Raw genomic sequence first — 13,335 nt, 5'->3', positions numbered from 1 at the left:
AAATCAGAATTTAGTTTTCTTATTACATCATGTCATTTTTTTTCATTTAACATACAGACAAAAGGACAAAGACCAATTTTTCTGGCCAGGTTCCACTACTGTAACATGGTTTTCAGAGATTTCCTCCGTTTTACCTTCTGCCCAACCTGTTACCATCTGCTCATTATGTGAACAGTCTGGACAAAGAAGGCAGATGGAGGTAGACTGAAGTCTCGCAGCCATATTTCAGACAGCGGAGGTCAGGCCTTGGATGTTACAGCTACTGTTATGGCACCCTGAGAAGTGGGAGACCCAGGATGTTGGAGTGACACCCTCCATGACAGCGGATCAGAGAGCTGCTTTGAACAGACGCAGATTGACTTCACTGTTACGTATCCTTCGGCTGATAATGCATAGATAGACCAGTGGTAGTCACGAGGTATTCACAAGCCCGCCAAGATTCCCCCGCGATGGTCGCAAATGTCTTACCCACGTGTCTGAAAGAGCGCTTACATTTAAATGATCAAAAGCATTCTTAGTTAGGGTCACAAAAGGTCTAACAAGTCTACATCAGCACTGAAACTGATTTCAGTTGTTTTTTCTGTGGTCTTCTCCCTTGTCTTCCCTTAACGTATTGTGTATGTATCAAAAATGAATAAAGGTATAGTTTCTGCCCTGTATGTATATATAATCTACATACGCATATTTACATTATTTATATGGACTTTAAATAGGATTCAGAATAGTTTACTTTGATTCAAAGCCCTTTTGAGAACGATGAACAGTGCAGTTTATTTGATCGTGATGTATTGCCTCCGATCCGCTCAGTTCAATCAGCTTCCTTTAGTAACACCCCCCCCCCCACTAACCACAAAGTCATTTCCAAAAGCAAATGAATGGCCTGTGGATGGCTGCAATGAACAAACCACTAGGTAACACTATGAGACATCAGTTTCTGCTTCACAGCAGCTTTCATGCAGTTTTTGTCAGTTTCATTCAGTGGCCAGAAATACATTAATTTCAGCTTTTACATTGTAGCACGGTCATGGTCAGGAAATAATCAGTGTGACAGAGTGAGACTTAGGAGACGCACAGTTTCTGACTCTTAATCAAGGCGACGGCAGGGGTGGGGTGCAGTCTGAGGCTAATGTACGAGATGAAGACTGAGGGAAACCCTTCCTCATCAATGAGTCAGTGTTACCACAGGAAGCAGAGGACGTGCTACACCTTAGTTGGCGCTAATTTGGCAAGAGTGGGTGTGACAGGATTGGCAACAAGTCAGTGGGCGGCTGCGACTGTTGGCATGGGAGACAAGTGCAATGTCATTAAAAGGGTCTGACACGAGAAAAGAAATCAGGCTTCAGCCACTAGTCTTCAGCATGTATATAAAGATGGACGACATAACACGACAAAGTACACATCTAGATTTCCCCGCTGTGGCTGGCTACAGTATAAAAACCAAACCCAGTAAAAAAAGTACATGCAAAATTGTTTTTTTAAGATGGTTTCAATTATTTAAGGTAGTTCTTATCACAAAGATGCATGTTCAAGTGTTCTTGATTCTGATAAGTTTGGTTTAAATTACTTATCTGATGCAGTAAAAACACATCACGGTTGGTTGGGGTTAGGGTTAGCGTGTGTATCAGCTGGACCTTGATACCACACCACCCCATGACCAGTACTGCACAGACCCTGACTCCATATGATGTAAAAATCACAAGAGGGAGGCACCTGTATGTAGGATATTTAGATACATTTTTGTACACTGGGAGGAGGCAGAGACGCGTCGTCCATCTTTATGAAGGAACTGAGCAACAGTTACTCAAGAGTAGTGACTGAAATAAAATGGCAAATAATTAAGACAAAGCAATCATGAACGTTTCCACAGTGACTTACACATGACAAGAGGGTGTAGGGGTTCATTCCTGCTCAGTCAGGTCAGCTTAATGAAATACTCCACCACTTTAAAAACACTCGGGAGCATCTGAACCTCTGTTCGGGTTTAAAAAAGTGCAAAAACACAAATCCAGTTGCAGAGCAAAAGCAGTGCATTCAAGAAAGTATAAAGCGGCAAAAATAATCAAACCCTGTAAACATTCAATATCTAGAGTCTGTGTTAAAGTAAACATCCAAATACAGTAGAGTTGTGTTCAGTCAAGCCTTCATGCATATTAAAAATGCCATATGCCTAGAGACAGGTCTTTTTCTACAGTATTACTGTGACCCAGGAGTTAAAAATCCATAGTGTGAGGAGCTAATCCTCAGGATTTGCACAAAAGATATTCTCTGACCTCTACTCTGATCTGTCAGTCTGTGATCCTGCACAGCAACAACACTTTTCAAACAGCTGTCAGACACACGCTGTATCAGTGAATAATCACGACTCAATAGAAAGCATAAATAAATAGCACATATTCCTTAACTCCAGTATTGTGCATATTGTGTCAATAGGTTGATTTTTACTGGAGTTTTACAATTTACAAACATTTCATATTTACTTTTAATTGCATTTAAGTTGCTGTAAAAGTTGCCGATTGTTATGAGGAAACCCCTCAACTTTCAGTGCACGCTGCTGCCATGTGTACATTAAGATTTAATGTACACACAGTAACATTTTCAGTGTTAAACATTAACAGTGTCATCTTTGGATACTATTATTACATAATATACTGCAACTTTAAAAATTTACATAAAATGGGTTTTCTACAAACAAATGAGAATAAAAGTCTTTTAAATAAAATGAAATAGTGGTAAACAATCTTCCTCACAATGCAAGGTTGTCATAGATGAACAACAATTAATAAATAGGACATGGAGTACCATGAACAGGACGTTTGGCAAACATTAATGCGCCTGAACAACACCGTTTGTAAACGTGTGCAATTTATGTCCTGATGATAAATGCCTGAACTTCATTGGCACTTGTGTTCGGGTGCAAACGTACCAGATAACACTGACCGATCGATTCTAATGTGAGGTCCAGGACACCGGCAGTAAGTACACTCAATGCCAAAATGCCGTCCCTCTCAGGAATGAACCCCCTCACCTCATCGTCATCTCATCGTGTGACAGAGAGGACAAATCAAAAAGAATGAGGCAGCAGCAGAAAACAAGGGAGCACATACAGAAACAGTCAAATTCAGTCAGATGGACAAAGTGAAAAGTCTATGAGTGCTTTGTGCAGCACCTACATTTTGTATGTGTAGTATAAAAATATAGGAGTGAGGGAGTCTGTGTTGTGTGGGTTGAAGTATGCATGTGCTGCATAGGTAGCAACAGTGACAGCTGAGAGGACTCAAACGTGTGATACCATTTAGCCACAGACTGTCAATCAATCAATCAATCACATCAACGTAAAACTTGTACTATTAAGTAAAGGCAAACTCGGCAGTTACCTTTGACCTGGGCCTTTACTTAAGACTATATAGTGTTCAATACTCATTTAATACATACTGTTTGAAATGTCTGTGTGTGAGGGTGTTTGAGCTTGTGTGTCCGTGTTTGTGGCAAGTGACAGACAAAATGCTTGTGCGTGTTGCTTGACATATTTTTGCCTGCATTCGCACACAATACTGAGATGGACGAAGATATGAACATTCTGAGTTTGAGAGCATGAGATGAACACATGCACAGGCTTGGGATGCACGATATATATATCGGTCCGATATATTATCGGCCCGATAATTGGAATTTTGTCCGATAAACACAGACGTCATATACCTGTGCCTGTCCGTGATGCGTTTACGTTGGAACTGAAAACTGTGTTGTCGGTGTGAGTTTTTCACAATTTCTGAGAGCGACCGTATGATCGCAATTGGCAACAAATGTGCAAAAGTTTTGAGAGGTGGAAACATTTTGACGCTACCAATCTCATAAGTCACCTTAGAGTCCGTCATCACGACGACGATGTAAGGCGAGAATACGAGGTGCTTGCATCCAGCGTTAGTGAGGGAATAAAAGGCCTAAGGGAGTGTCAGTGCAGCAGTGCTTTGCTGCCGCGTACCAGGAGCAGGCAGCAGAGAGGAGACGGTGGCTGGAGGCTCTCCAGAGGCAGGTAGAGAGGAAGACGGTGCCTCTGGAGAGCCTCCAGTCACTGTCTGCTCCCGGTACACAGCTGCGAAGTCCTGAGCCAACCGTACAAGCACCATCTCCGCTTGCCGGCCCGCGTCTCTGGCTGCGTGGAGCCCCACATTGGGCGCCACTGTGGCAATAGACCATGCCACACACACAGCCAGAGACGGTACTGGTGCTTTTAAGCATCTTTATTAAATTAACCAGGTGAAAACATAAACTTAAAAACTCTTAAATTTAAAGCTGCTGGCGACTAGCTTTGCAGCTCAGTATTTTATCTGAATTACTATTTTAATACATTGACATATCTTTTTTGAGATGTCAAAATATTTAATTTAAAGAAATTTGAGAAATTTGCCTCATCCACCTAAAGTTGTTTGAGGTTTTCTGATGTACTTCACTAAAAAACTAAACGAACACTCAGTCAGAACAGTTTTTGTTGTGTCAACAATGGAATATTAGTTCATCCATATTTTCTTACTATATTTTGCAATATTACCCTCAGGTGTGCATTTACTACAGGCTATGAACGTCTTTTTAAGAAACATGAAATTATTATCGGTATCGGCCATGTGAAGCATGTAATTATCAGTTATCGGTATCGGCTGGAAAAATCCATATCGTGCATCCCTAGCACAGGCGACACATCGTCTCACCTCGCAGCATCAGTTCCCCCCCCGATTCCCACCCGCTTCCCTTACCCCCCCAAGCCCTCCCCCCCTGAGGTCCTGTAATCTTAAATCCTGGCGTTCCTTGCGAGGGGGCGGGGGCTGCAGGCAGGGTCAGTCTGAGGGACAGTTGTAGCTGTTGATCCACAGCAGGTCATCCAGCACGCCCCAGTGCAGGTAAAGGATGGAGCCCACCACCAGAACATGCATGATCTGGTGGCTGTTGCACCAGTAGTCAAAGAGGCCCGGGCGGAAGCGCTCTGGGATGCGGGTGATGTTGATGACCCCGCCCAGTACAGCCAGGGCGTCCATCATGAGGAAGTGGCGTAACGATGTGGGGCTGCCGCCACCCACGCCCACCCAGCGGAGCAGGAAGAAGGAGAAGCGAAAAAGTGCCTGCCAGGCAAAGGAGCGCAGCCGGCAAACGCTGCTCCGAGCCGTCACGGCGCAGTAGATGGCGTGGCTGGACAGCAGGATGTAGACTAACAGGGTAACGGTGCGGATGAACGGGTAGCACAGCAGTGTACTGTAGACAATGGGCAGAGCCCCTGAGACAAGAAAACACACACATGACAGTCAGCACAGAGACCGAGGACTCAACTCAACAGCAACACAAATGCCTGATGCACAAAAGAGGTCAAACTGTCTGAATCTTGACACACTGCAGCTTTCAGATCTTTTGATGTGCAGCCATGGCTTAAATGGTCTTTTCATGGGAAAGCTCCTTCAGTCTCCTGAAAAACTTCACTACGTCCACAGGCAGGGTGCTTTAACACTGGCAGAGAGGTTTTGATTTGCTAAAATGTATAAAATGGGTTCATCTTCTTGATTTATTCAGCAGTCTTTTCATGGCTAACTACTTTGTTACTGATCATTTAAGACATTCTAAGAAAATTTGCCAAGTATTTTCTCATGCCAACTTCTCATGTCAAAGTTAATGATTTAATGATTTATGTAAATGTAGGTTTTACATCTTTTTTGGAAAAAGCTAATAATTTTTAAACAAACTAATAAGAGAGAAGAGGTACACTAACTGAATCTGTGCTGCCCTCTAGTGGGTGTATTGCTTCACAACGATGCCAACGTAAAAGATTCATGGAAGTTTGCCGGCAGTGAAGGTTACATTATATGAAACGAACATATCTCAAAATAAATGAGGCTTAATATAGTCTCTTTGGCTGAAAGTATAATTGATGCGACTCCAGCCCATTTATTGTTCATTTTTCATAACTGGTGCAGCTGCTTTACATTAATGTTGCCTTGAAGGAAAAGATAGCATTTAAGTTATTAAATTATCATACTGAAATACCAGAGATATAATCTCATGTCACAATATTAATAATTACTGCATTATTTGTATAGTGTGGACAGTAAGCTAATCTATAAAGCTTGTACATAGTAGAGATTAATAAATGCAAAATAATCCACTTGTCATGGTAATATAGGCAGCAAGGAGAGATCAATAATCATTTCAGAACTTGGATCATTGCTTGCATTGGCCATATGACTTAGCAAAGCACTAAGATGTGTTCTGATAAATCAATTTTGGTACACCTCCAAGCATATAAGCAATACTGCCCTGGTATATCATTCACAATCAATAAAGAAATATTCTACTCATAAAGTAAACAGACGGAACAGCAGCTGACGATGACTCAGAGATGATAAAGGGTAAAGAAATCTGCTGAGCTTCCAAGGAGGACACTCACCGAGCGTGTTGATCATGCAGATTCCACACACGTCGAGTTTGAGGAGGGTGTGGTAGACGGGCTCCCCTCCCTCATGGTTCATGAAGAGGTGGTAGAGCACAGAACCCAGCTGGGGTGACAGGCAGGCCAGGAAGTGCACCACACCCAACCACGTGACGCTGATCTGAGACCAGGGGATGTTGAGAGGCAGCAGCACCAGAAAGCAAACCAAAGGAATGCCTGAGGGAGAGAAAGGTGAAGACACAGCACAGGTTATTACCAAAGACTTAATATAAAAATGGACGTAGGCTCTGCATGCAGAAGGTGAGGCCGATGCAAGCCTGAAACCTGTATCCTCTGGAATGATCAACAGAGAGCAACTGCAGGGGTTTTAAAAGAGATCAGTTTCTTTAGAAGTCTACGAGAAAATGAGCCAACTTCTCAATTGATTTATAACATCAGTAAACATCTTCCTAAGGAGCTTATGGTCTCAATCTCTTTTTTCAATTCTTCTTCAATACAGCATGATGCGCAGTTTGTAAATTTTGGTCCCATTTAGAGTCAAATAGAAGATAAAGCACTGTATGCATGTGTGACTGACACTGGGCGTGAAAAGTCCTCAAGCTCTTCTGGTTTCAAAAACACTAGATGGCGCTGGACAAATGTAAAACGCTTTAAAACAGCAGCTCACAAACAAATAGGTGACGTCAAGGTTGGTTGACACATTATTTTGTATGCTTGTTGATTTGTCAGCAAGATTGCATAAAGAATACTGAATCTATTTAATAAAAACTTTTTTGGCGTTCAATTTTTTTCCTCTGTCTTTAACAATGTAAGATTGGACATTTTTTGGACAATTTCACATATTTCCCTGGGAATAATTCCTGGATCTTGATGAGCAAATCTGGCTTTTCAAGAGGACTGTGATCTATGAGTGTTTTATTTGGTGCAGCTTAATTGAATTTAAGGGAACTTTTGGGCCTCGGCAGAGGTATTCCAGTTACGGTAAACTTTACTTTTAAAATCAGTTGTAACTACAGATGAAGCTCATGGTTTGCACCTCAAAACACCTGAAACTAAATATATTAAAGGGATTATAAGGCATGCATTTAAGGTTCAGTGTGTAGAATTTAGTTACATCTAGTGGCCAAGTTACATGTTGCAGCTGCACCTCACCCTCCCCTTCCAAACATGAAAGAGAACCTGTGGTAGCCTTCAGTTGTCATTAAAAACTCAAGAGGTGTTTAGTTTGTCCAGTCTGGGCTACTGTAAAAAACATGGCGGCCTCCGTAGAGGGGACCCGCTCCCAATGTAAATATAAAGTATTTAAATATAAAAAGGTCCTTTCTAGGGTAAAGAAAACAACAATTCATACAATTTAGATGAAACACACTAGTGAAAACACCACTAGGATTATTTCATATTACATTTTTGCCAATAGATCCCTTTCACCTGAATCTTACACACTGGACCTTTAACAAATGTAGTTTATTTTTTGCAATGTATCCTGTGTGTAATTACACATTTCTGACAATAAATCTGTACAACAACTTTTGAAGGATGGATCTTGTTGGAGGTTTCTTCTTGGGGGCATCCTGTGATTGACAAGAAACAAAAGCCTGAGGTAACGTGCATGCTGGTATGAAGACCATCGGCTTGAGTGCGATAAAATAAGAAGGAAACTTTGACACAAGCAAATTAAGGTGTCATGTTTATTTTGATGGATTGTCTGGCTCTCTCCGAGCCTGTGGACATTGTATTTTTAAAAACTGCACAAGAATGAATAGGTGTGAAGGGGCTTCGTGCTGAGTGTGTGCAGACACCAGCAAGAATAATGCAGAGGAGTGCAGAGAAATGCAACATGATAGGTCCAAATGTATCAGTGTAACCCTGAAAGAAAGACAAGGTTCACACTAAGCTCATGTTCTGATGCAGCAAAGGGCCCATACTGCTGATGGCTACAAAGTTCCAATTTGAGCTTCTCTATTCTGCAAGAGGGGTGTTTGTGTGTGTGTGTGTGTGTGTGTGTGTGTGTGTGTGTGTGTGTGTGTGTGTGTGTGTGTGGTGGTGGTGGGGTCGTCACTAGCAGTTGTCACTGCTACACGAGCAGAATCCAGACCTTGAAATTTGATCCACATACATTTGTTACGATCATTTTTCACTCTGCGACACACATGTCCCACTGCCTTCCACCTACTTTCGCCCACTCTGCCTTTCCCAATGTCGAGGCGTTTGTCCTCGCCAGGTGATACAGGCGACGGCATCTACTGTAACACATCTATTTTAAGTGTGTTATCTGCGCTCCTCCCCCCACTCGCCCTGAGCCGACCGGCTGGAGAGGACCTCCTCCAGAGGCCTACAGCATGGACGTGGTGAAGCAGCTGAGGGCTGACTTTCTCAGGTGCAAAGCAAACCAACTCATTAATCTTAGCTGAATTGTTGTTACACAATGAAAACTAATGCGTTTCCGAATTTTGAGAAAATTAGACAAAAGCCTGGTGGATTAAACATCACTGACTTAAATAGGCAATGATGTTAATGGTGCCTTTGACGTCACATGCTCCTGACGTCACTGGAGTGTGATAAAGACTTACAGCGCTGCTTCCCCGAAGATCACTGCCGTGCTTTATTCTGTGAAGAGCAATGAAACAACGACCTTCACCCCCAGGAAGTGGCCAGACTCTCAGAAATCAGCGAGCACAGATGAAGTGCTACACTCCCTCACACTATAGGGTGGGTCTGGGTGGAGGTATGAGAGGGCAAAAGGAAACAAGTCTTGCTACTGTGTGACACACTCTTGGAAATCTTATCTAGTCAAGTCTGTAAACAGAAGGACTTCGTGCAGATCGCTAACAAGCTGACACGTCAGTTTAGACCTCTGGCTGCTCAGACTGACACATTACTGCAATTAATTTGGATTGCTCCAACCTATTAAAAGAATGGCAGGTTGTGTAACTATGACATTTTGGACCAGATTTAAAAACCACCCAAAACAACCGCAGCAAAAGCTGGTAATTTTCTAAAATGAACACTTCTGCACACAATATAAAATCTATAATGGCTTTAATCTAAAAAGTGTTTCTCTGTTTCCTTCATCACCAGAATTGTCTTTCTAGGAAAAGTGTGTGACGGATTTTGATCTTTTATTTTATAAAAAGCAAAAAATCCTATAGTTTATATATATATATATATATACAGAATAAGCTATGAAATATATAAATACCACAGATATGTCAATGTGGAAGTTACATTTTAATTATTTATTTTTACTACGGCTTGGGAGGCTGGAGACATTTTAACTATATAACTGAGCTGAGATGATTATTCAACTAATCAGTTAAATTTGATCGATTTGTTAATGAGAGCAAAAAAAACATAATTTAAAGCAAAAATTGTAGGGAATAAAAAGTCAAATATTCACTTGTAACAGCTTTTCATGTGAGATGACTTGCTTTGGGTTTTGGAAATTTTGTATGTTTCTTAAAACAAATGACACTGATTAACCTAAAAAATAATTTGCACATTGAGCGATCATGAAAGTAATTACAGCCCTATCACGTTATATCCTGTTGGGTTGTTCAGTCTTTAACAGTGCGGCGTATTTTATCATTTTACCACACATGTTTATTTTGTTTGTAAAATCATAATCAGAGAGGTATCTAGAATAGTGTCAAGTTTTTAAAGTATGTCAGTTAAAGTTTAAGTTCAGTAATAGGTGAAATGTTTTTCTTTGTGTTGATGTGCAGTAAAGTTACATGGAAATATAATAAATGCATACAGGTATTGATGTGAAGAATATGTTAATTATTGATTGATGTTTTAGTTGCTTAATGATAAATAACATGTCTCTGAATAGTTTCTGAAGCATTTTTAGTTAACTGACAAATTGATTAATTGACTAATATTGCAGCTCTGTTCCAGTACAGCACAGGAGTATACACCTTTCACTAAAATCCAAAGCCCACATGTAAAACTTGTTATCAATCTCAGATTCCCTGGAGGAACTTTAACACGGATATATATGAAGGTTATTTGAGTTTTCAGATGCTTTTGACTGTTTAATAAACCAAAACAATCCCATACCTTCTCTGCTGACCGTCATAAAACACGCATATGTGGTCAAATCGCAAGGGTTAAACTCATGTGGACACCTTGCAGGATGTGCAGGCTGTCAGTGCAGAGTCCTGGCATCCTTCCTCCTGCAGCTACAGTGCATCTGTACTGGGGGGGCTTCACACTCAAAGTCACACAGAAATCCCACCTGCTGACTAAGCAGCTCCAGCGCTCGGGCTGATCTTTCCTCTGTTGCACTTGTTCTCATACTCACCGTGAGTGTAGATGTTTCCCAGCTCATTGTGCAGGTAGAACAGGCTCCTGATGCAGTCCGGCACGGAGGAGATAGGCCGGTATCCCGTCAGGACGTATCTGTTGAACTGAAGATGTGGAGGTGAACTCGCCCAGTCCAGCAGCCTGGGTCCGTTCAAAAAAGCCATAGCAAACAGGACGGTTAAAATGACGCCGCCGAACAAGTAGAAAACGGACTGTATACCTATGTACACGTTGAGTAAGATTATTGCGACGAAAACCTTATGGGATACCATTGGTGTTGCTGTGTGTTGGGGCTCTTTAAAATGTGCTGTTAGCCGCCTAGCTTGGCGCTAGCGGGCTCCCGTCAAGTCTCTCGGCTACCCGGCGGCGGTGTGTCCGCGCCGCCGCTGTTTGCTCTGAACCGCCGGTACCTGTGCGAGTGTCATCCGCAGGGCTGGAGACAGACACGGGCAGCCACGTACATGGTGCAGCCTCGGCACGCTCATCACATTTGGCATTAAAAAAACTAAAAGTCAGTGTGGCACCTTCAGGAGATACTGGAGGTTCTTAGTCATGTTAAAGCCGCTTCCTCGTTGGTTAGCATTCCGCAGCAGCAGCAGCAGCGGCGGCGGCGGCAGCGCAGGCTCGAACGCGTCCCGGGCAGGGATGCTGTGTGAGCCGCTGGTCCATCCGCCTCCAGAGGATGCTAGCTTGGTCCTAGCGGTCACACTTGCAGTGGAGGACTAGCAGGTCACACCGGACTTACTTTAATGAAAGCTCTCCTGAGCCCGGGTCCGCTCAGTGGGATGGTGACTAGCTTTCATAAAGCTATTAAAAAAACAGATGAGCTCCGTGATTGTGCAGCGGAGATTTGGGGAATGACTGCGGGGCTAGCGAGCCGGAAAGTCGGCTACCGACGTCCTGTGAGTGGGGCTGAACGGGCGGATGTTTGAGCCGACTGACCCCGAGCACACGCGGTAAAGTCCGTACAGATTGAATTCAGTTCCTCCAACAGCAGTTTGATGAGATTAGGTGCCGCCATTATTCCAGTGTGTCTGTGTCCCTTGCAGCGCGGAGTGCTCCCGGCGGCCTCAGCTCTCCCGCACCGCTCCACACCACACGTTCTCTGCATTCATCAAGTACACACTTCCGGTCACCACTTTCAAAATAAAACCCGAATCAGTGAATCTGCACTACGCTGAGGTTTGATTCTGGTTCTTGTTTTTACACATATTAGTTAACGCCTCAACCCTTTTCAAAATCCCTTTCAGACACGCAATGTCTTTAGTTAATCAGTACGCACGCCAATGTTTCACGTGAAAAATCTAAATTGCAATTGTTCGACAAAAGTTACTTTTCTGGGTCATGTGATCACAGCAGAGGGCAAATCCCTCTCACCCAAACATATTGAGATTAGACCGACGCAGAACAAAGACTTGACCGACGCAGAAGAACAAAGACTTGACAGACGCAGAAGAACAAAGACTTGACAGACGCAGAAGAACAAAGACTTGACCGACGCAGAAGAACAAAGACTTGACTAAGACTATGCACCTCTGAGTTCCCTATGAGCAAAGAGACATGCAGATAATGTAAATGATGATGTAGATATCAGGACTTCACCCCTGTGGGAGAGACCATCCATGTTTGTTTCTACCTGAGACAAATCCCTACTGCTTTCCATGATTTCTGTAAGAAGTGTGATTTCTAGTAATCAGACAGTGAATTCTTATAATTCTAATAATTGTGTTTCTGTTGCTTTAACTCCATAGATAATTAAGACATTCTAAATGATTTACAGGACCTTTTTTGTGACTAATTCTATATAATACTTTGTAATGAATTCAAATATTTAAGTCCCAGTTTAACTTTATGTTTGAGCATATCTTTTGTTTAATCAATTTTAGTGCTCCTATTTGATGTGATTATTAAACTGTCCTTATCCCCAAAATTATGTCCCTATAATTTTTGTAATTATACAATATAATTGTTTGGAATTTAACAATTCATTTAGAGAAGCAATTTACTGAGCTGGTAACATATATCCTGTGTCAATTTTTTTATATGTATTCAAGAGCAATTTTTGTTAACAGGACTAGAAACTCCATCTTATCTGGTGTTTTAGTTGTGAGTTGTTTATTTTATTTGTTTTATTGTTTTATTCATCAAGGATATTTTAATATTTCTAAATCAAATTCAAATATGAGTAATGTCCATTGCTCTTTGAAAAGGTGAACTTGCATGATTATGTTATAATATTCGTTTTATATCAGTGTCCTAAAATGGTTTGAGAGTTATGACAGTATATCACCCAACAAAATTTGCTATCAAGACAGGTCAACCATAATATTGTTTGTAGTGCACCAAGTTAGAGGTGTCCTTGCACTGTTACACATATCCAATCAAAATTGGTGAGAAATTTAATCTTGTGAATCGGAATTGATTAATAATAAACACTTTTTTTGTTCACTGAGAACAAATTTGGAGTGACTAAGAAGCAATTTCCACACAGAAATGCTTTGAAATTTTTATTTTTATTTATTTTATTTATTTATTTTTAGAATTGGACGATAAAGACAAACCTAAGAATTTTACTTGAGATTTTCACCCTTAGATATAAT

General features: G+C 41.6%; 1 protein-coding gene across 1 annotated transcript; it reads right to left on the bottom strand.

Annotated features, from left to right (window-relative positions):
- Positions 1-4,778: 4,778 nt before the first annotated feature.
- Positions 4,779-11,834, bottom strand: paqr4a (progestin and adipoQ receptor family member IVa). Its single transcript, XM_035179715.1, has 3 exons — positions 10,734-11,834; positions 6,428-6,646; positions 4,779-5,266 (listed from the first exon to the last, which is right to left on the bottom strand). The coding sequence occupies exons 1-3, from the start codon at positions 11,005-11,007 to the stop codon at positions 4,833-4,835; spliced, it is 927 nt and encodes a 308-aa protein (XP_035035606.1). The 5' UTR covers positions 11,008-11,834; the 3' UTR covers positions 4,779-4,832.
- Positions 11,835-13,335: the final 1,501 nt, after the last annotated feature.

This window comes from Hippoglossus stenolepis, chromosome 16 (genome assembly GCF_022539355.2).
Source record: "Hippoglossus stenolepis isolate QCI-W04-F060 chromosome 16, HSTE1.2, whole genome shotgun sequence".
NCBI lineage: Eukaryota > Metazoa > Chordata > Actinopteri > Pleuronectiformes > Pleuronectidae > Hippoglossus > Hippoglossus stenolepis.
Note: the sequence above shows the minus strand (reverse complement) of the source record. Positions and strands in the feature narration are given on the sequence as shown.